General features: G+C 35.1%; 1 protein-coding gene across 10 annotated transcripts in view; it reads left to right on the top strand.

Moving 5' to 3' along the window:
• Positions 1–24,725, top strand: part of tp73 (tumor protein p73) — a 58,979-nt gene that overhangs the window by 4,776 nt on the left and 29,478 nt on the right. For 2 of the 10 annotated variants that reach the window (XM_079636721.1, XM_079636720.1), the window contains exons 1-2: positions 9,979–10,273; positions 13,721–13,966. In XM_079636721.1, the coding sequence (XP_079492847.1) occupies positions 10,235–10,273; positions 13,721–13,966 (285 nt within the window). In that variant the 5' untranslated portion in view covers positions 9,979–10,234. Of the gene's footprint in view, positions 1–7; positions 61–1,406; positions 1,546–4,098; positions 4,195–4,809; positions 4,834–5,103; positions 5,173–8,232; positions 8,369–9,978; positions 10,274–10,678; positions 10,697–13,720; positions 13,967–24,725 lie in introns of those variants that run through there. The other 8 variants (XM_079636715.1, XM_079636714.1, XM_079636712.1 and 5 more) reach the window with 8 other exon arrangements.

The following is a 24,725-nucleotide window of genomic DNA, read 5'->3' as shown; positions in this document are numbered from 1 at the left end:
GGGGATCCAGAGAGAGAACATCGCCATAGTTTGTTCCAAGCCAGAAAAATAACTTGTTCGGTAAGTAATTTTTTTTTATAAATATAGTATTTGTGGTTCGTTTGAACTCTTCGTTTCGTATGGGAAGTATTGAGCGCTCGCATTTCTGAAGGTGAGCATTTAAACCCACCCACTTTAAGTGAACGCAGTAAGATCTCCTCATGTTTTCATCATCCACTTCAATAGCTTCTTATAGACTAGATTTGTGTTTAAAAGTAGCATTCTAATTCTTTAACGTTATATATCATGCAAAAATTTATAAATATGTTTTAATCACTCCATTGATCGATTTATTTTTCCATTTATGTAACGTTAACCTAATTGAATAATTTTTTTAACTATAAAAACACAAAACAATGTGTAGCCTACTGTTGCGATTTAATTTGTTCCTTTTTGTCTATCAGTTAGAAAAATCGATGAGTGTCCTACAAAGGTGATGCAGTGGTCAGAGTTCACATGATAAATGTCTGTCAACATGTATTACAGTAGACTAAACATTATGCTTGATAAGAAACATGAATTTCTGTAGAGAGCGATTATGTTTTTTCACAAGCCACTGTTATAGGCTAACTGTTTCTGTTTATCTAGCCTAGGCTACAAGCTTATTTGCAGATATATTATGTTATATTATATTATATTATATTATATTATATTTGATGTGCACTTTAAAAATTCTGGGTTGTTTCAACCCATGGTTGGGTCAAATATGGACAAATAATATTAAATATTATTTCAAGACAATGGCCTATATAGACGGGAAATAAAATGAAATAAATGCATTAAAAGACCAATATTAATAAAAAAATGCTGGGTTGTTTCAAACCACGGTTGGATCAAATATTGACAAATTATATTACACGTTATTTTCAAACAATAGGCCTTTATAGACGGTAACTAAAATAAAATAAATAAAGACCAAATATTTATATATATAAAAATGCTGGGTTGTTTCAACCCATGTTTGCGTCAAATGTGGACAAACCTGATCGTTGGTTTAATTTTTCTTTTAATTAGGCTACATTTTAAACCCAACCGTTGGGTTTATCCATATTTGACATGGGTTAAAACAACTCTGCTTTTTATTTTTATTTAATTTTTTTAGAGTTTATATATAATTTGATACATTTTAATTAAACAGCAAACAGTGTAATGCAAGAGGTAAAATGAAGGCAGGTGATGTGTGACGGCTTTTGTGTAATTCGTTGTCAAGGCTGCTGCTGTATTCGTCCAGTACTGCGCTGAATAGAGGAATGGTCGCTCAAAGGAGTTTGCTGTCTTTATGAATATTTTCGCAAAATTTCCTATGCCTTTTTAGGCTATTCTGTTTTAATATAGGCCTATATGCTATATTTTACAGTCCTGCCTGAAATTAAACGGTACAAAGGAAGAATTTTGCACTTTTGGTCCATGACGCATTAACCGGTGAAGTATAAGCTATACTTCTCTAGTGTGCTGCTGACTATGGCTGATCAATTTTTTGGTGGCTGTTCGGTATGAACATGATCGGTAAGATGCAGCTTCATTAGTTCTAAAATACAAGGCCTTTGTCAAGTGATAATTCAATTCTCCGCTTGAATCCCTGTTGTGTGTGTATAATTGCTGGCAGAGCTTTAACTCCTCTCCAGGTGGCAGCTACCACGGGAATACAGGTCAAAATTAGTAAACACGATGTTGCCTCGTTCGTTAAACTACAGAGTTTGTAAACGAAAACCTCCACTCATTCCAATTCGTTTTTATTATTATTTTTTAAAACAATTTTTTTTGCTTTACTAATGAGAACAGTGTCATTTGTTGAAAGTTACATCCAAAATTAGGGAGAGTGGACTAAAATCTTCGCCGAAAAAGCAGATATTAAGAAACATTTATAGGGCAAAAGATGGTTTTATGAGGCCCTTTTTAAATGAGTTTTGTTTTGAGTAAACCTTAATTTCCAATAGGCCGTCTTTTGCACGCGGCGTTACCGAGGGAACAGACGCGACGCGGGTTGAGCAACTGTAAACAGGCTGCCTGAAGGAACTTAACATATGAGAAAACGTGTTTTTTTTATTATTCTTTTTAAATTAGCACATTTAGATTTAGGTACATGTCTATTATTTTTTAAATTAAGAGGAGACCGGACTAGTTGTCACAAGAATGATCTCAGTAGCCTAACGTTAATATCTTGATTATAGGCCTATAAATAAATGTTTTCTCTAGCAGCACGTTGGTTTTAAACCTTCCTAAAATCTCTTAAAATGATCTGTTTAATCTAAATTACAATTATAATATCATCTTTTTGTTTTGTAGCTATAACAAATTAACAAAATAAAACAACAGAGTCAGTGGAAAATGCAAAAAAAAAAAAAAAAAAATCTTACAATTTAAGTATTTGTTATTTTATGCTATAAATGTATCCAATTGATTAGGCTAAGTTTACTTTCACATTTTGTGTGTGTGTGTGTGTGTGTGTGTGTGTTTAACAGGCTATTTTACTATTGAGATTTTGCTTCAAAGTCAAAGTGTGTTTAATCAACTAAGCTTACTTTATTTACAACCATTTTTTTTCCTAGACTAAAATTTTGGGAATGTTCAGTCCCTTTTTTTTAGCCCATACCGAAATTGAATTTTAAATATAAATGAGAAATATTTACTGAAGAAGAAAAAAACGCCCTTTATTGATTGATTGATAGATTGATTGCTTTGTTCATGAAAAATTATATATATATTTAAAGTTTAAACATAGCCTACTGTATGTTAAAAAACAAAAATGTATCAAAGAAGAATAGCATTGTGATTGTCATCTTCAAATTGATCTAATTTACATAAATGCATGAAATGAATCATGTTTAAAATAGTGACTTTATCTGCAATACAAGGGATGTTGATCTTTTTTAGTAATAGCCTAATAAATATTGATGGGTGTTTAATATGGTTATTTGAGTCCTTTATCTCTTTATCTTTCCTTTTTCTTAAAAAAAAAAAGTATTAGGCTAATGCGGTGCTAGTGAGTATAAAACTATTTGATTGCAAAAATCATGACCGATATATTGCTCATTAAATGGCATAAACTAACCTGCTGATCTTAATTGTCTATATGAAATTTGAGAATTTTGTATTGGGTGTGTTATATGTTACAGTTTTGCAACAGACTGCAAAACTGCAACAGACTCTCTTTCTGTGTTGACTTGCTCTTGTGTGGTTAGGATACACTCTTCTAGCCCTCATTTCCTGTGAGTAATATGATGGAGGAAGTATGTGGTCACTGTGGAACAGTGCCAGGCAGGTTTGGACACGTCAAGCCTGGCATCTTTATTCTGAATCTGTGCATCATGCCTCAAATTCTGCAGGGATTCAGAAGATGCATTGGGCAGCAGGGTGGAAATTACTTTGAAATCGAATCCTTTGTGTTCAATTTCTACACAGTGATGCAGTTATTTTACAGAGCATGAGTTCAGAGCAGTTCTAGTGTGCTCCTTTAAACAGGGTCCATTATAAAATGACTGGGCAATGCAATGATTGTGATTAAAATGTTTACTCATTATATAGGTATTAAATAAATTTGGAGAACTATACTTTTTTATTTAATATGTAATAATTTCAAATGTTAAACATTTTGCACCTTTTTTTTTAGAGTATTCAGACCAATTTCAACCAAGATTCTGTAATAATTTATTCACCCTCATGCCATTTCAAACCTCCTCTTTTCCCCATACAAAAAAGTGAATGATTCATTCAGACAAGATCCTGTCCAGACAAAAATGTAGCCTACTTGACTGTAAAATGTTGTAACCTGCAAAATGTGTTACATTTAAAAAACTTAATGAATTTAGGTTGATTCGGCAATGTTAAATAATATTTTTTACTTGAATAAAACCAGTTAATTTATTTTAGACGTTATTTTCAGATGACTGATTTTTTCAGTGTACTAAAGAAGTCCATGTGCGCTATATTGCATATTTAGCTTTATTTGCATACTGTATGTAACTGACTTCAACAGGTTGTTTTACTGATGATTTTGTTTGTTATGGATGATTTTATTTTATGCATGCTTGTAACCCTTGTTTGGTGTGTGGTTTTCAGTGTGATCTGCCCTGCGGTGGACTGTTCAACATCCAAAATGTCCCAGTCATCCACCGCTGATGAGGGTACAACCTTTGAACATTTGTGGAGTACCCTGTGAGTTTAACCCGCAGTTACATGCATTTTTGTTGTGTTGTCATATGCAGTGTTCGGGGAAACGTATTACAAATAATGTAAGCTACTTAATCAGATTACTTTTTCCACGAAACTAAAGACATTACGTTTAAATTTACTATATATATATTAGGGCTGTCAAAAGATTAATCGCGATTAATCGCATCCAAAATAAAAGTTTGTGTTTGCATAATATAGCCTATGTGTGTGTACTGTGTATAATTATTAAATACACACAAATTCATGTATATATTTAAGAAATATTTGCATTTATATACTGTATATACATTTATATAATTTATACTATATATAAATATTTTATATATAAATATAAATTTTTTTTCTTAAATGTATACATGATTGTGTGTGTTTGTATATATATAAATAATTATACACAGTACACACACGTATATTATGCAAACACAAACTTTTATTTTGGATACGATTAATCTTTTGACAGCCCTAATATATATATATATATATATATATATATATATATATATATATATATATATATATATATATATATATATATATATCTGAGCTACTTTTTCAAATAAGTAACGCAAGTTACTTTGTTTTCCCATTTATTGACAGACACTTCTCCTGTCCCCATGCAACGTGAGCATGCATTTACTCACCTTGCACAAAAACAGATTCAGTATTCCTCAAATTGCATAAAAACAGTGAAATGCAAACTCAGAATATTATGCAAACCTGTAATAATTAAAAATGTTAAATGACACAAATATACTTTATGTATTTAATCTCACTTTATTAACCAATGTCTTTGCTGCTGACCTTTGATGATCCAACTCAACCATACTGATAAGCAAAATGACTTAAACTTAAACATCACATTTGTGTTTCATTTTGTTTTTATTGCTGAAGTAAGAGTGTTGAACTTTCTTCTCCTGCGTCCTATTCTTCTACAATCCAGAATGGCAGCACAGCTGAAAGGTTTGTTTGAGCTGCGCCCTCTACTGTACAGGCGCGCATTTGCATTTCCTTACATTTTCCCCCAAAAATTGTAGTACCCCAGAGTGCAGTCTGGACGATGGGGCGGGGCGACACTTTGGGGCGGGGTTACACGTGTCGCTCCGCCCACCCCCAATTTAATTGGCTTATTATACAGCAATCTTCTGGCCTAGATGATTCAAGCCTGAGCATGCGCATTCTTTATGTACTATTTTTGTGAATGGTTTGTCCATATTAAAGAAATATTAAATGCTAACTCTAAGCGTATTATCGGTTTAACATGGTAATTTTAGTTAAGATCTATTGGCTAATGTTTTATTGTTAAGACACAGAATAGACAAAGTTATTGTTTAAAAACGAACGCTTGGTGACAGCACCTCAGTGTAGGCCTAACGTTAGAGTTGTTTTCATATTTCCATCAGGGTCGATGGATCAGCTCAAACTCGGGATTTTACGCAAATTATGATAAATCGCTGTATTAAAGGAAAGACATCGGACAAAACCGAACGCAAGCAGCTGATTTTAAATTTTAAATTTAAATTTTTTACATTTAAAACACGACCGTTTTTTGTTGATTTTTTTTAACGAGATTTGCTCTTCAATGCTTGCATTTTTTGGCACAAAGTGCAAATAAAATGTTTAATGGCAAACTCATATTTCCTGGTTGTTTACCTGTTAAAAATAGTTTCAAATATTAACACTGGCATAGGCTATAGTGTCTATAGAGGCTAAAGTATTGTCACTTTCGGAACTGTGTCTTACTGAAATACAGTGAATTATCATTATGTAGTGTACAACCCCGTGTTTATTTTATTCACCAATCTAATGGAAAAATGAAGAAGCATAAATTAATGATGTAAAATGACGCAGCCCTGCATGACATTCGGAAAATATTGTCTATCAGCTTAATAGGCTATCTCTCCTTGCAATGCTAGTAATTTAATGCAGTCATGATCATTGCTCACTTAAAGTGCCAATGACTTATCTGCTGGGTAAATTAATAAATATAATTTAGCTAAATCTAAAACATCGTATTTATATCAGCAACATATTTCTTTATATCGCCCAGCTCTAAAACTGCTCAATATTAATGCTTAGGCCTATATTACTTTTTGTAAAGCTGCTATAAAACTATTTGAATTGAGCGCTATACAAAATGTTTTGACTTGACTTCACTTGATATAGACCTAGGTATCGTGGCCATGTAGAATTCGTTCCCCAGATTTAGCAGCACATATAGGCTATATTACACGGTGGTCTGCCTTGAAGGGATTGTTTGTTGTACAGTAACTTCATTTAACTTAAGTCATATTAACTGTAACTCGTATTAAGTTAATAAAAACATTATTTAATTAATCGTTACTGAAATCGCCATGCGTAGTAGCCTACGGCCAAACTGCGTAGAAGATCATTCATAAACTCGTACATAAAGGAATGCGCATGCTCATGCCTCAAGTGTCTACTCCAATAAGATTGCTGTATTATAAACCAATGAAATTGTTGGTGGGCGGAGCGACACGTGTCGCCCCGCCCCAAAGTGTCGCCCCGCCCCATCGTCCAGACTGCACTCTGGGGTTACTCAAATTTTTTTACTTTTGTTTGTCATTAAAAAATAAACAAGCAAACCCAGCCCAGGAGAGAAAAAGTAATGCAGCACATTACTTTCCATGAAAAGTAACTAAGTTACACAATTAGGTACTTTTTTAGGGAGTAACTCAATATTGTAATGCATTACTTTTAACAGTAACATTGTACGCTTTCGGTTGCGAATGACAAGGACACGGATCTAAATGCAGCAGTATCAGATTTATTAACAAAACTCAAAACAAAATACTCAGAACACTTGAAAAGCAAGAACAGAACAGCCGATTAAACATGACGAAGAACAGAAAGAAACCCAGAGCTTAAAGTCCCCCTGTAGTCAATAATTGTATCCCTTAAAACTCATCATTGATGACAAAATGACATATTTAAATAAATGTTTTTCTGTTAAAAATTTTTTTTCATGCCTAAAAATTGTATGTAACTACACCCTTGCTTCATTTAGTAACGCAAACCCATTAATATGCTAATTAGCCCCGCCTCCACTCACTCACGCCAGCTCAGAGATTCACTCGGCAGACTTACTGAGGTAAACGCTGCACAACGGTATCGCTCTTCACAACGTCAGACACATAACAGTAATTAATATGATAAGCATTTGCTTATCAAACAGCAAATAATGTGTTGCTAATGTTACACAAACCTTTGAAAAATCAGCCTCGCTTTGAACATCAGAACGTCAGTGGAGAAAAACATAGTTCATCATAACATCGTAATATACATCATATGCATAATTCACCCCCTATATTGCTAAATGTACCCATATTTTTCATATCAACAAAAAATAATACCTGGCACTCCCTTGATTCCGAGCGGTCATAGTAATAAAATGCTAAAGCTCGCCCACACGTTGACGTTGATTGGTTACAAGCTAGTTTGTGACGCAAGAAACACCGGCGATTTCAAACTGCGTTTTTGAGACTGTATTTGGTTGACTGCAGTTTTAAGGAGAAAATACTCAGCAGTGGTGGGTTTTTTTTGCACATGGCTTGTCTTAAAGCATTTTAAATACACCATAGACATACAAACAACATTAACAACTTGATTTTCACCACAGGGGGACTTTAAACACAGACAAACGTGCGAAAAAATTTATCGGACCATTAAAAAAAACAAAAAAAAACTGAAAACTAGGACACACAACTAAAACACGTTACAAACCCATCCAAACCAGAAACCAACCCAGATTATCCCTTAGTCATATGTCTGGTAGCATTTATCTTTCAATGGCTGTGATATCAGCAGCACCTTTTGATATTAGTAACAATTTATTTGTACTATTTCGAGATAAACTAAAAAAAAAATTATTTGAATTACAGGTAAAAAAAAAAAAAAAAAAGATACACTGTGGGAAATCTTTTACATGGCCTTTTAATATAAACTGGACCTGCTTATATAATCTTTTTTTGATTCCCGTACGGTCTCTGTGTCTTGTTACAGTGAGCCAGACAGCACATATTTCGAGCTTCCTCAGGCAGGACACTCGGGGGACCGGGCTTCTAGCAGCCTGCCCAGCAACCGCGCTGAAGTCTGCATGGACGTCTACCACATGAGAGACATGAACGACAATGTCATGGTAAGAGGCCGGCGCAAAATTCTGTGTCAAGCAAATACAGCTGCAATCTATTGATTCACAAACCTTCAATACATTCTCAGTAAAATCAATCAAAGAGAAGTGAATCCAACTTGACAGGATGTGTTAGTATTTTTTTTTTTTGTGTGGCTTATGTTTGTTTATTGTATTTTGCTCACGATTTTTTGCTTGTTTGCAGTTGTGCAAATATAATTAACATGAACTAATTACATGTAATCTGTCGATTCAATTTGGTGACATAAAACCCGAAGGTATTATAGTTCACAAAAATTAAGTGAAGAGTTTTAGTTAGAATCAAAGTCATTTCAACCTCGCACATGCAAAAAAAAAAAAAAAAAATCAGCCTGCAATACTGAACTTTATTGGTTTTCCCTCCTTATCCATCAGGATTCCCTCCTCAGTCCCTAGTTTCCCTCCCGTGCGCTGTTTTTTCCCTCCCTTCGGGCTCTGCAGGCTAGAGTGTATGAGTGGAGGGAGTAGTGGGAGGTTGTGATGCCTTAATTAGAGCCAGGAACACGACACCTGCTACTGCCTCCCATCTGGGGCGCACGCGCCGGGAAACTGAGAGCAGAGAGATGATGGATAGATGGCAAATCTCACAAGGTCACATTTCACCTCAAAAGAAAAAGAAAAAGAAAAAGAAAGAAAGATTTTTTTTTTTTTTTTGCATAAAAAAAGGAAGCCTATTTTAGCACTCATATTTCAAAACACATATTTTAGGATGTTGTGACTTCAATTATATGACAATTCAATTTCCCACAGTTCTCATTACCATATTAATGCATACCGAACATTTGACTTTTTTATTTTTGTGTGGAATTTTCATTATTCTATATTGTGAATCTCATTTGATTTGTATTACTGTAATATCACATTTCTTACTGTTTCTTATAATGATTGATCCTAAAATAATTGTAATTAAATAAGCAAAAAATTAATGTAGTACAACAAATACATAAAATATATAATTATAAAATATAAAATGATTTTGTACTTTAATATTTTAAATTAGTACAATTGATAGTACCGGTGATACTATTATACAATAATGCGGATGAGATTTGTTTGCATTATCTTAATGAGAATGGGGGAAATATGCTTAAAATGTTATGAAAATATTATATGTTAGACTATATATATATATATATATATATATATATATATATATATATATATATATTTGAGGTGAAACATGATGTTTTTGCGAGATTAATTCATTATATCTTGTACATTGGTTTTGTGCAGTTTTTATGGTTCCAGAATTCTGTGAAATATCTCTTCTAGGGTATATGGATTTCCTTTGGTTTTCGCTTTAGACTTGGACAAGCATTTTAAAAATGTATTGATTTTCAAGTGTTTGTTTTTCACTTTGCCCTTATGGGAAATTGCTCTAACCAGTTGGTTATCTCTCTTTTGTGAGGTCTAGCAATAGTTAATTTCACCATTAATTAAAAAAATATCCCCAAAAATGTATAATTGGAAAGCCTAAGCTATCTGATCATCCCCCTTGCAAAAAAAAAAATGGTATAGTCTAAAAGACAAGTGGGCAAGTCTAGGCCTGCTTTTTTAGGTAATGAATAGTCATGAGGCCAAAAAGTGGGAGGGCCAAAGATTTGTTGTTGGCTGCATCTAGAAGCTGACAGGGCAAGGAGAACTGGCGGAAAATCAGAAAAAGCAACTGGCAGTGCGTTTACCTTTCCTGGAGTTGTTGTGTCAAGTTAGTTTCATTCAGAGCATCTAAGTGAAGAGGTGAGACGTGCAGAACTCACCTGTGTATTCTGTGAGGTCACATGACCAGACCAGTGGGAGAATCTCCCCTGTCTTCTGCCTGCCTAGCGGGACGTGACAATGCTGTGTGTCGGTGACCTGCCTCATTACTACAGCACGGTAGGTGAGCAGTTCCTGGATCATCCCAGTGATTTTATCCGGAGCAATGTTGTTTCTTTGCTCGCTGTCATTTCTATTTTATTTTATTTATTTTTTTATTAAATTATTTTTTTCTATTTTGTATTTTATTGTTATGTATTTTATTTTATTGATGACTTATTCATAATTATATTAACTTAAATGTATAAGTTAATCTTCTATTGCACCATATATTGATGTCAGTCTTTAGCAAGGCTCTTCAGTGTAAGGCTTATCTGTAATTGATTTTCAAATAATAATTTGATTATAATTGGTGAATATACAACAATGTGATTTGATTATGTCTTATCTTGCTTGATAGAAAACCTTCAGCTGTATTGATGCTATAGTTTCAGCACATCTAAGATGGACACCTGTTGATGTTCCTCCTTACTGTGCACTTTGGTACCGTATTGTTTTGATGATTTGAAAGGAGGGATTTCAGAGGTTTTGTTAGTTGAACTAAGCAAATGCAGAATTTGATTGTTTTGGTTTTAGTAATATTTTGCAATTTAGCGTGGTCATCTCACACCTGTTTACTGAATCCAGAAGAAATCTTCATTAGGATAATGGTAATTCTTTCTGTTTTCAGCAGAGGGTGCTGTTTTTACATTATCACACAAAACTTTCCCCACAGACACATCTGCATGCTTACTGTGTACCTGCAAGATCTGACAGATATACACGGGCTTGTTGTCACATAGTTCATGGAACAACACGTTCTCACACTGTATGAGGAAAGTTGTCACAACAGAACCTGGCATTAAACGGCGTATTACAGGCTTTACAGCAAAATATGAACAGAAAAAAGTAAATAAATAAAACGAAAAGATGTAAAATGCAACACCATTGTTTTGACAAACAAGTGTTGAATAAACATGTTGAAACACATATTAAATAAATATGTGATTACTTAATTAAATATAATATAATATAATGTATAACTTTTTTAACGAATGTGACAACTTGCCTTGTGTTTTCGGTCAAAATTTGCCTTCATTAGTTGAATCTTGTCTGAATGAATGTCAGTTTGGTTTTTTTTTTTTACGTTTGTCAGTTATATAAAAAAATATTAATATTTAATAAAAATATGGTCATGTTGATATAGATTTTTGTTTAATGGGCAATTAATTAATTCATCATGTATATATATATATATATATATATATATATATATATATATATAGAGAGAGAGAGAGAGAGAGAGAGAGAGAGGGGTGTGTTCTCTCTCTCTCACACACACACACACACACAACAATGCTTCTGTTCTGTTTCAACTCGCCACAGAACATGTTGAGACTTACTGATGAGGCACACCTGAGTGTGTGTGTGTGTGTGTGTGTGTGTGTGTGTGTGTGTGTGTGTGTGTGTGTGTTTCTGCAGCGTTTCTCACATTTTCTTGTTCATTTTAAGAGATCCTTTATGGAAAGCCCCTTATATTTGAGCCAAAGAATAAATTCAGAAAACTAGGATGTATAGGATAAACTGTTGGTGCATGCTAAAGCAAGTATCACAATTACTGATGAACATACTTAGGGTTATGGATTTGAACAAACCTTAAAATTATTTACTTAAGCATGTAACTGCACCTTTTGTGCTACAAGCATGAATGATTCCTCAAATCTTGTTACTTGTTGAGGAGAGATGCGGCTTGCAGTGGTGGATGATAAAACAGTTAGAAATGTCCCATTGGCTTACATTGAAGGAGGGAAATAAATCTTTGGACTGAGCTTTTTGACTTGGGCCAGTAAATAACAACTCAGAACACCCTAGCAACCACTTAGCAACATCCTGGCAACACCTTTTAATTGGTGAGTTTTGCACAGGAAGCATGACTTGGTTCTAGTTTTTAATCAATTGCATGCATGAAAACTCATCTCTCTACCCTTGAACCATTTGCTTTTTGTTTCTCTTGTTCCCTTTTCTCATGTGCATGCTTGAATGGTGTTATTCACACAGGCAGAGTCTTGAGAAAGTGTATACTGGCAAGTATATTCTTGTGCAGGCATTGTCCGATATGCCATAATTAGGACGATATGTGGTTTCTGACCTCAGTCCCTTTGGACTCCACCTGCTCTCATTCACCATGTCCCACAAGGATCATGACTCCACAGAGGAGATTTCTTGAGGAGAGAGAGAGAGAGAGAGACTAGCGAGAACAGGTGATAAAGTCTCAGGTTGAGTTGACTGTGAGAGATGAGTGTTTTACTCACTATGGGTTCATCGGTGTGTCGTTTGACAGCAGAAGATTTGTGATTCTGTCGGTTTGGACAATGTACTATCTGAAAAGGAAGGTAAAGACTTTTCCCTTTGCTTGACTTGTGTTGCAGTTTGGTTATCTAATTTCACTGGTCTCTGATTGGTCTAGAGGTTTTGTGGGAATCATTACCCATCATGCTTTTTTTCCTGAACCTTGAGTCATTATATCAAGACTGCATGAGTCTTGATATAATCATTCTCTGCATGATTCAAGTGATAATGGCAGCATTTTCTTTAAAACATTTTTTGAGGTTTTGAAGATCATTTTTATATCATATTTATATAATTATAGCGTAATTTAGATTTTTACATCGGATTTCTGTGGAAAACGCAAGTGGTGCTTCTCCGTGAAAACCTCTGCAGTGATGGTAGAGTGTTGTGGTTTCTTGGACATTGCTATGTGGTGGATCGAGTGTGCTGGTTGTTGCTAGGGTGTTGCCAAGTTGTTTTGGGTTGTTTTTTGTGGGTCCTCACTGGCAAAAGATCCCACCCAAAGTCTCTTTGTCATTATTTTTTTTTAGCTATGACTCCGGCTTCCAAGTCTATGAGTGTTTTTCCCACATTTTATAGTCCGCCAGGTGAAATTGTAAGGCTGATAACTTAGAAAAATCATAACACGCCTTTCTTCAACAAACTGCACAATTTGAAATGTCACACACATGGTATGGGATGATTCACTAACCCTAAGTATGAGTAACAGCAATGTTAATATTTAAAAAGCTTGAAATATTAAAAATGCATGGAATTATGAAATAAATAAAAAACACTTTTTTTTAACTCATCTTGAACTCATCAAAAGCATGAGAATACATAATTTGTTACCAAATTCATCCAGCTGAGCATTACTTGTATCACACCTGTAGAGGTACTACTAGCCCAACTCATGGAAACATAATTTATGAGAGGTGGGTATGATCTGTAAGTTTTGTGTTTGTAAGTTAGAGAAGAGAATGGCAGGCAATTAGACATGGGACAGGTTATGGTTGTGTTTTACAACCTACCCTTTGCCTGGAGGCAACGTCCCAACACGGTGTAACTGGAGCTGTAGAAGTGAAGTGGATGGAGTCTTATCTCCTCCCTCTTTCCTTCAATATCAACTTTTTTTTCACCTGTCTCCCTCCCACTCGTTTACCTGTCTCACCCTCCTTCACTTTCTGCCTTTTCACTCAGTCTCAGTACAGCCTACTGAGCAGCAGTATGGAACAAGGTTTGGGGAACAGACCCGCGTCTACCAGCCCCTACAGCTCAGAGACCACCTCCAACGTGCCAACGCCGTCACCCTACTCTCAGCCAAACTCAACCTTCGAGGCCATGTCTCCAGCCCCGGCCATCCCCTCCAACACTGACTACCCTGGGCCGCACAACTTCGAGGTCACCTTCCAGCAGTCTAGCACCGCCAAGTCAGCCACCTGGACGGTGAGTAGAGCGCCTCGGTTGTGGCGCAACTGTATCACGTGTTTCTTTATGAACACATGCACACACTCTGCTTTTCCCACACTAACTGGCGATCTTCATTTCAAAACGCACGCAGAACTTTTACATTTCTTTAGTTGCTTTTGCCCTTTCTTCGATGTCGGCTTCTCTTATAGATTCTCATGTTGGCTGCATTCCCGCTTTGTTCCTCTTTTTAATGTTTCAGAACTGAACATCTGTATATGGGTAGATGACTTGAAATTACAAGCAGTGACAGCAGTGTCATCTGGTGTGATATGCTATTAATCTCCTTATCGCCTATACTACCTTTAACATGTTTGATTATGTTTTGGAAAAAAGGATCTTATGCTCACCAAGGCTGCATTTATTTAATAAAAACAAAAAACAAACAAAAAAACATTAATACTGTGAAATATTATTACAATTTACAATAACTCTTTACATTTTGAATGATATTAAAATAGAAATGCATTCCTGTGAAGACAAAGCTGAATTTTTTTGCAGCCATTAGTCCAGTCTTCAGTGTCACATGATCCTTCAGAAATTGTGGAAAGCGCATTATGTTTTTCTTGCTTCAGAAAAACAATTAGTTATTGTTTAACAAATATCAAGTTCAAAAGAACAGCATTTAATTAAAATATAAAAATGTTGTAACTGTTTTTTACAGTCAATTTTGATCAATGCATCCTTGCTGAAGTGCTAAGTATTCAGTTCTTTAAGACATTTTTTTATATAATTATTATATATGCAGTATTATGACCACATTTTAAAAAATGTTGCACTTCATTACATAAAAATGTTAAAACTCTTGTCATGCAACATGACGTTTAATGCAAACAGAAAACTGCACAAAAAAAATGTGAAAATTAAAAATGTGAAGAATTGAAAATATGACGACAAGTAACAAAACCATATTCCTTCCCGTTAACATGTGATATGTTATTTGTCATCTATCCATACATTTATTTTTTAAATAATTCATTCTCTGTCAGGTTTCTTGTTCTTGATATACTGCTCTCTCTCTCTGAGTAAACAATAATTCAAAAAGCTTTGCCTTATCAAAAAAAAAAACTTTTTGTAATTCCCTGGTAAACCTTTTTAAATTACAGAAACATAAAGTTTAAATTCTTTAGTGTGTCTGAGTCCAACATGTTGGTTTACATTTTAGAAATTGTTCGAGCTCAAAGCAAATTATTCACAAACTATAAAGATCTATATCATGATACTCTGCTCTGTTACCATTGCCACATAGTTTTTCTTGAGTTTTAAGGAGACTAATGAAACTTTAGGGGCTGAATTTCATCTTTTGTTTTTAAATGTTGTTGATCAACATTTACCTTGTAAGTGGTCCGAAGTGGTTGCTCGTGCAAATGCTGCCTAACTGATGCTAGGCTGTTCTGTATTAAGTGGTTTCTACAGCATTGCTAGATGGTTACTGTAGTGTTCTAGTTGGTTGCTTAAAGAATTATGCATCAAAGTTTAATACTTAGTTCAGATATTCAGTAAGAGAGATATTAGCGCTCATACTTTTTTCTTATACATATATTGCATCCACGGAGGAATAGAAATCACAGTGATGTTTGAAATGAGAGCAGTCAATGTTTTCCCCAAAGTCCGGTGTCGCCCTGATGAAAGGTGCTACATCAGTCTGTCATGAAGATGACCCTCTGAAACAGGAGATGAGGCTCTTTCTTGTGTCGGTGGCTCTTAGGTTGTTTGTTGGATGAAGTCAAGCGTGAGGTTTGGTCTCTGACTTGATGTGGATGTGTAAGGTGATAGCGGTTCCAGGAAGGTGAGTGCTATGGCCATCACTCAGTGTCTGCCTGTGAAGACTGTCACCTTGACGCGCCACGTTCCGCTTCATTCTCAAAGACTAGGTCTCTGTGAACAACAATAACAGGAGGATAAGCTTCCAAAATGGGCATACGTGGAGTTTCCAGCACAGATTGCTGTTTACGTTTCAGGGTAAGAGAAGCAGGCTTTAAATTTGAGTGCGTTTGGTACCTCAGTTACCACCATAGCTAAATAATGATACTGGTATACATGCTATAAGTCTTGTTTTCTTTATATTAAATCTGTGTGAATATTAGGGCTGGGTATCGATTCAGATGTTCAAATTCGATTCGATTTCGATTCGCAACCTCTGAATTCGATTTTATTTCGATTCTCGATTCAATTTCGATTCTAAATTCGATTTCGATTCCCGATTCGACTCAATGAATATAGATTTAATACAAATCCTTTATTTATTTATTTTTAAACGGTGAACATAAGTTTACGAGTGCTTAATTAATAAAAAGAAATAGAGCCACAAACCTGTATATTAAACTTTTATTTTATTTTAGTTACTCTTGGGTACATTAAAACCCAACTTCAAATGCATACAATGAATAGACAGGATTTTGATGCAAGATGAAAAATTTATGCTGAAAATTAGACAAGTCAGAACAGTCGCATGCCTTGATCAATCAGGATCAGGTTATTTTATGTTTAAGATAAAACTAACATAAAATCTCACAGCATTATCTGTAAAATGGAGGCTGCAAACCTAGAACACTGTAGGAAAACTAATACTGGCTTTTGGGTGATCGGTATAAATAAATATGGCAAAAAAAATTTGGCCTTTGAGAATCGATTTTGAATCGACCACATTTTAAAAATAGATTAATCGGAAAATCGATTTTTTTTCCCAGCCCTAGTGAATATTCCTTCCCTGTTCAAAAATACTTGCCTATCTTGTTTCACAAATTCCTGATTGGTCCAGATTACCCATCAGACTTCTCTGGACTTTGAGCTATCACCTATCATGTTTTGGAGTGTTAAATGTGCATGAATCTAAATATTAATGTTAGCATTTCAGTAAAAAAATGACTTAACTGTGTTTTTAAGTAAATGTATATGTTTATCTTTGACATTTATTTTATCATATAGAAATAACTTTTAGAAATTATGTTATTAGCTTAGCCCTAGCCCATTCCAGCAACCCAAACCTGTAATACTTTCTTTCTTCTTTGACAGTCACATAAGATATTTTGATTAATATGTTTTTGTTTTTTTGTCCATACAATGAAAGTCAATGGTGACCAAAACTACTTGATTGTCAACATTCTTAATTTTTCATTTATTTTTTAAAATCTTTTGTGTTACTACACGAGAAAAGAAGTCACACAGGTTTAAAGTTACATGAGAGCGAGTAAGTGATGACAGAATTGAGTGAACTATCCCTTTAAAAATGCACTCATGCAATCAAAGATGCAATCATTTTCATGCGGTAAACAGTTATGCACTTAACAAAATATGAAAAAAAGGTTGTAAAATAAAGATGACATGTTATTGGACACTTTTTCTTACAGAATAAATTAACATTGGCTGACTGCAAATAGCATTACTTCAATGGCATCCATATTTGAAAGTGTGTGTGTGTGTGTGTGTGTGTGTGTGTGTGTGTGTGTGTGTGTGTGTGTGTGTGTGTGTGTGTGTGTGTGTGTGTGTGTGTGATGCTAAATGCAAATGATCCTCCATGCCACTAGTTGTCAGTATAAGTCCAAGATGACTGCTGTATGATCCTGTGCACAACATAAACAAAAGGGATATATTTTTGTTTATTTTGCACTAGCTGATACACTGAAGCAAATTTGGTGAAGGATTTACTTTGGGGAAAAAAATGTACTCAGAAATTTCACAAATAAGTATCACATTGAATTAAATGGGAAATTACATATTTATTATCTTGTGGAAGTACACTAGCACATTAGTGTTTTGGCTTTAAATCGAAAATACGTACAAAATGCCATAAAAGTTCTTTAAAGCCATATCTGTTTTGAAATATTCTTTAATGTTTTTCAGGGCAGGGACACCCAATACAAAAAGTGTCAAAAAGTGTTACATATTAATCATATAGCCTTCCATATTAATAGAAAAATAAAATTGAGAATTATGCATCATAACAAAATCACAATTCATTAATCGTTCACTTGTTGTAAATTATTTTAATGGATTTACAGAGTCATATATATTAATTGTACTAGTCAGATGAACAATTAAACATTTACCTGAACTTTATAGCTTAAAGGGATAGTTCCCCAAAATTAAAATTCTGTCATCATTTACTCATCCTCATGTTGTTCCAAACCTGTAAGACTCTTGTTCATCTTCATCTACCAGAACTGATTAAATTAATCATCAACTGTGTGTTGATGAAAATAAAAATCTGTTCATCATATAAAGTGGTCAGATCTCTTCAGAGAATTTGAAACTAAACGGCTCAATTCATGTGGATTAATTTTACGACCTCTTTATGAACTTTTTGAAGCGTTAAAGTGGTAGTTGCGTAGCTGTCAATGGAGGTAACCAAGATATTATAAATATCTTCATTTGTGTTCCGGAGACGAACGTAAGTCTTACGGGTTTGGAATCTGAAATGTGTGAGGGTTCTCTAGTAAAGGGCAAATGCAATATGTAAGCAACGGCTCCACCAAAACATGAATAGCAATGTAACAAAGTTAGATGTGGGAAGAAGGAGGCGGGAACCGGCGAACATTCAACAGCTTTAATAATAAAATAAACAAATACAAAACGAGAGTAAAAGACAGCAGCCCCTCACGGACGAATGCTGTCACATACAATAAAACAAAATAGTCCAGGCCTGGCCTCTCTCGTCCTTCACTGTCGTCGCTCCTCCTTTTATGCTTCCGCTTCCCTGTGAGAGATACGAGACTGGTGCGTCGCGCAGGTGGCGCTCATTAGTAGTAATGTCGGCACACTTGCCCACGAGGCTATCGGCACCGCCCACAGCTTGACATATAAGTCAATACTTTTACAAATAATTGGAACTGAATATCACAAATATATTGATATGAATATTTTTCTATTAATCTATTAATCTGCTTTTACATTTCGCGGATCTATTTTGTCCCGTGCTAGTAAGTTACTGTATCACTATGTCAGTTGCAATTTCGAGACTGAATCATGCGTTTATATGTAGATGTCACTTCTGAAATTTCGCAGCCGGCGATCCTCTTAGCAGCATGAAAAACTTTTATTCAATGGATTATATATAGCCTCGAAAGCGTGCAATCACTTTACAATCACTAAAAAGCTGTCACTTATTTCGCGATCTCACAGAGTTCCATTAAAATCAATAAAGTTGTGCACACTGCATAATGAATTAAAGGACAATTCTGGCGCAAAATGAACCTGGGGTAATTAACACATGGTTACCGAGTCGACCGTTCTCTGGGATGTGTTTTCATGATAATCGAATGTAAAGGGTTTTATCTCTAAAAACAGATTAGCTTATAACGCTAGTATATGGGGCATAGAATAAGTACAAATAAATCGCTAGTTAATAACACTAACAAGGCTCAAAATAGCCCCACACTAACACGGTAGCATAATGAGGGTCCCTACATGCAAACCGAAGCATTGAGAACTTTGTAAGTGTACAGACAGTTTAATAAGAAGATACTTTATAAAGAAAGTACATTACGCGTATACAGGCAGGAGCCATCTTTGGAAAACAGTCGGGACAGTAGGGCCCCTCATTATGCTACCGTGTTAGTGTGAGGCTATTTTGAGCCTTGTTAGTGGTATTAACTAGCGATTTATATGTACTTATTCTATGCCCCATATACTAGCGTTATAAGCTAATCTGTTTTTAGAGATAAAACTCTTTACATTCAATTATCAAGAAAACACATCCCAGAGAACGGTCGAATCGGTAACCATGTGTTAATTACCCCTAGGTTCATTTTGTCCTTTTGAAGACAAAAGAAGACCCAAAGAATTGTGTCTTTGTTTGTCAATGAGATGATTCGCGAGCGTATCAGAACTGTGAACAAAAACTCTGGTGTTTTGAGCGGTGAGTGGATTCTGATTAAATTAAACACCTCTGATTGGTCATTGCGTGCAAGAGATCAACAAACATGACTGGGATTGGATACATGTCCCATCGCTGCAAAAACACGTTGTAAACAGAAACATTTGACGTTCTCCAGAGCGCAAACACAAAATCGCACTGCGCGTTTGCCAAATCTGTTTCGCCAGTGTGATATTATTACAGTATCAGCTGAGGGCTATGCTTTCATTTGAGGGTGCTAATATTTAAATTTGACTTTGTGATGTTTTTTTACCCATGTTTATAAATTTTTTAACAAAAAAAAATATATATATATTTGTGATCAAACTTTAATTGGCGGACCCCCTAGTGGTTGCGGACCCCAGATTGAAGACCCTTGCTTTACATAGTTTCATCTAAAGAATATCTATAAATAATAATAATAAATAAATCATAGATTCTTGTTATTGTTTGTAACTCAAATGCCTTTTTTGTAACTTCTACTGGATGTGAATGTCAGAAGACAAGAAGCTGCTTGCTTTGCTCCTTTTTTTTTTGCAACAACTTTCAGTTTCACTCTGCCACTCACTCTAAAGACCAGTAAACTTTTTACTTTATCCTCCTAAAGAAACAGAGAAAGGTAAAAATAATGATATATGAAATCTCAATGTAACCTCAAATTCAGGGAATTTCCAGGGATAATACAAAGGCTTGCAGGATGAGGATATCTGAGATTAGTGTGTAAGTGGGAAGTGACTCATGTGTGTCGAACTGAAGAGTTAGGACATGATGCTCTTGGATTTGTGTAGCCTCGAGATGCTTTGGGAGAGGCATGGGGGCATTCTGACTGTAATCTACTTGATCCGCAGTGGGCTTCTCACCACTACCTGAAACAACATTCCTCTTAGCCAAACTCATGGATGAACCATTTGTTAATCTAGAGTATTGCACAATAGCGTACCGCACGATATACGTCACCTTTTCTCATTAATATTCATGAAGCTAGCGACGGTTGCTATGGGGGTCAAACTCGCGCGTGTCACTCATGCTAGACGCATGTAAACAGTTTACGGACGAGATGTCTACTGAGCTAAACCTGCTAACTCTGTCCGAAAATGATGTCCCCGGTGCCAAATTCACTGGTATAGAAGTAGAAGAACATACAAATATTCAATTGAAGAGATGGCTTGAGTGTAGAGGGCTGAAAAAGACGGGAAAAAGAGCCGACCTGATCCAGAGGTAGATTGTTATCGACAGAATTTCTCCCCAAAAAAACATCGCCTTACGCCACTGACAGTGACATTTTGCAGTTTCAACAAGCTATATTTTACCAACCTATGTCCTGTCTGTCATATATACTATGTCCTCTGGTTGTCTTACGTCTGACAGTTGTTGGGGGTAATTTATATTATTATTGGTAAAACTTTACAATACGGACCGTGCACTAATCTGCATTAATTCATGCTTAACTAATGCACAGATAATCATGTGTTAATGTATGACTCATGAGGAACTAAACCATTAATTAATGATTACTGCATCAGCAACTAATAAAGATTCTAAATGATTAAGATTAAGTAGTAATTAATTAAAGCAGGCAACTGGAAGTTGAAGTACATGACTTTGACCAACTGTGGTAATTAACACATTCATTTAAACTTTTAGTTAATAAAATAAGTTCTTAAGGAATTAATACATTATCACACATTTAATTAATAACAATTCATATATTACTTAATCTATTAATCATTTAGAATCTTTATTAGTTGCTGATGCAGTAATCATTAATTAATGGTTTAGTTCCTCATGAGTCATACATTAACACATGATTATCTGTGCATTAGTTAAGCATGAATTAATGCAGATTAGTGCACCCGTATTGTAAAGTGTTACCTTATTATTATTAATGTATTTATTTTTTGTTTAGCGATCGCTAATGCTACTTGGTCACAACCAACAACACTTAATTTTTAATTCATATCAAATCTAAATTCTCTCAATTATTTTACCCCCAATTATTTTAGAGAGAGAGAGAGAGAGAGAGAGAGAGAGTTATTCATTCATTCAAAATAATGTCTAGGGCGTAGTACAGGACTAGTGTCTGTAAACGAAAAACGAATAAAGAATACATCCTTCATATGTGGACGGTCATAGTGTCTGGAGTCGTTTCTGCAAGTTCCATAGCAGCAGTGTTTACTCGACATGTTCTTATTTGAGGGATAACCGGCAGAAAACAAGCAGTACTAGCATGAATCATAAGCGAGCGCGCTTCTATGTTGACCCCCTTCCGGTTTACGTTGCTGACGTCACGCGGCCTTGCGGTCTAAAAATAGCACTCGTGCGGCACGCTATTGACTGTTAGAAGTGTAGGGGTAATGTTTCCTCTGGTTGTGATGTTTGCCAATAATTATTGTATTTATGTATTAATTGTTGTAATTATGTATTAATTGTTTTAATTAAGCCACGTCACATGATCAGGAATTATACGCTGCCTGCTTAAAGGAGTGTATAAATGTAAAATGTATAAATATGCAAAAGGAGATGCTTTGCAGAATGTCTTGACTGCTCTTTTCTATTATGTGGAACAGTGGATTTAAAAAAAACAAATCTGTTTTGACTTATTTCACTTTTAGTTTTAGTAATTTCAGTACTTCAATTTAAATGTATTTTATTTCAGGTCATTTCTAATGTTTGCTTAACGTTTCTGTTTTTGTGTTAATGAAAATATCTTTTAATAGTTTTAGTTAAAAATAATAACACTGATGAGGACTGTAGCTGTCAGGTTCCAAAATGACAAAAAAATCATAAAAGTACCTTAAATTTAGTCCATACGACCTTTGCACTATATTCCAAGTGAAATGAATTAAGGGTGAACAAACTATTGTTGTGTGAAAAAAAAAAAACATTCAAACATTTTCTCCTCACCATTCCCTACCTGTTTTAGTAATAATGCTCGAATTGAAATGAATTGCTCAAAATGGACCTGTGTAACCTGGGCTTGACTTTAACATTTGCAACCTGACATTTTTTGCTCACCAGCCACTGTGGCTAGTGGTTTTCCAGTTACTAGCCACTTAGCATTTTCACTAGCCACAATTTTGACATTGATAACATGGTGAAAAAACTGCCATATACGGTTTTTGTATTTTTTAATAATATCTCATAATTTGGCAGATGATATTAGGCTGCAGTCACTTTCACTGATGCACGGATCCATTATACTGTTACACATGCGTTTTCTTTCTCAACTGTTTACGTTCACTTAAAACATAACTGACTGTGTTTACATGAATACTCGCCAAGACTGGCATTTTGACTTTATTTTTTGTATATACTGTTTAAGCGCAATAAGCAGCGAAAAATAACTCAATTTAGTGCTGAGGCGGCTTTATCTGCGCACACTTTGGGTGTAAGCTCAAAATATGTGTCAACTCGCTGTCGGAGAGATGAGAGAGCGAGAAAGCGCAGCTGGTATCGTGTATCTATTCTGGGGAAAATGAGTATTGGAAGCGTTCCAGATATTTCAGTATCGATATGTATCCAAAAAAGCAATATTTTTGACAACACTGCATTGCGCTTAGTTTATTATTTCAGATGATTTTGAAAAATGTATTTGTTAAATATAAAATATAACCCACCAATGTGGCTAGTAGAAGTGACGTCCCTGTCCTTGGTTCTGAACCCCTTCCGTTCATCCAGCGTTCTCAAATGACCTTGTGCAAGCTCCTAAAGGTGTGTTTTTTTTTCATCGCTGAGGTTTTGTTAGGGTCATTTTATGTTATCTTCCTAAATCATGTCTGTTTCTGCCTGGGCCGTTGCCTCTGTCTTCTTAGGTCCCAATTAAAGTATGATATCACTGAGTGAATCATAAAAACAAAATGTGTGTTAGGGATAACTGTTTAAAAGCTCCCTCTCAAACGCACATTATAGGCTTAAAGCATGAGCTGTCATAAGGGATGAAAATGAGTTCTGACACCTCAGCTTTTCCAATAAAGACCCCAACACTTTTTTTTCATTGTTGGCATATAAGTAGGGCAAGCCTGAGCATGTTTTTGCTTCTGGAATATTTGAGACTGCTCTTCTTAGTTTTTACCCTCAGTCAGCTAGCGGGTCTAAACACGCCCCAAAGCCAGCGCATCCTTCCTCTCCAAATGACAAAACCTAACAGCACACACAAATGATGAGATTTCCTACAAATGTGCACATGCACTGCATACTTCGTTCATTTTTAGATGTAACATCAGGTTGGCCCATCATTCTTCTAGTTTGGTTTTGCCTTATTTGCAATGAAACTAGAGTGATAGTTCAGCTAAATATGGAAAATCATGCACTCAATTTCATGTTATTCCATTTTTATTCTGTTTTTTTTTTTTCTTGCACAAAACACAAAAAGGGAAATTTAGCAGATTGAACAAGCTGCTTTTTTTTCCATACAGTTAAATTGAATGGGAACAATGGACAGCTGTTCACTTTCATTGCATGGAAAAGTACATCTTGGACATTCTGCTAAATATATCAGTAGCATCCTCCACAATATATATTTATTACTTTTACACTTCCTTTTACATAGCCAATTTTATTTCAACATTTTACTCTTAACCTAAAATTTTGTGCAAAAATGTTATTTGTCGTCTACCCAGTTTCTGAATTCAGAGACCTTCTTATGTTGAACATTTTAACAAAACAATTATTGTTTTCAGAAAAAAATGTCTGCCCCTCCCTGTAAAGAATACTTGTTTCCACATGTCTGCAAACAGCAACTCCAATGTAAGTCCCTCCAAAATGATGGAAATAAGTGAAGTGCTCTGAACTCAGACGAGGCTCAAATATAGACGTTAAGTGAATCTGAAAAACTTGAGAATAAATGTGATCAGTGTGCTGTAAAAATGCCAAATATTAGTTTTG

The sequence above is a fragment of the Phoxinus phoxinus genome, assembly GCF_949152265.1.
Source record: "Phoxinus phoxinus genome assembly, chromosome: 15".
Lineage (NCBI taxonomy): Eukaryota > Metazoa > Chordata > Actinopteri > Cypriniformes > Leuciscidae > Phoxinus > Phoxinus phoxinus.
This window is presented reverse-complemented; position numbering and strand designations above follow the sequence as displayed.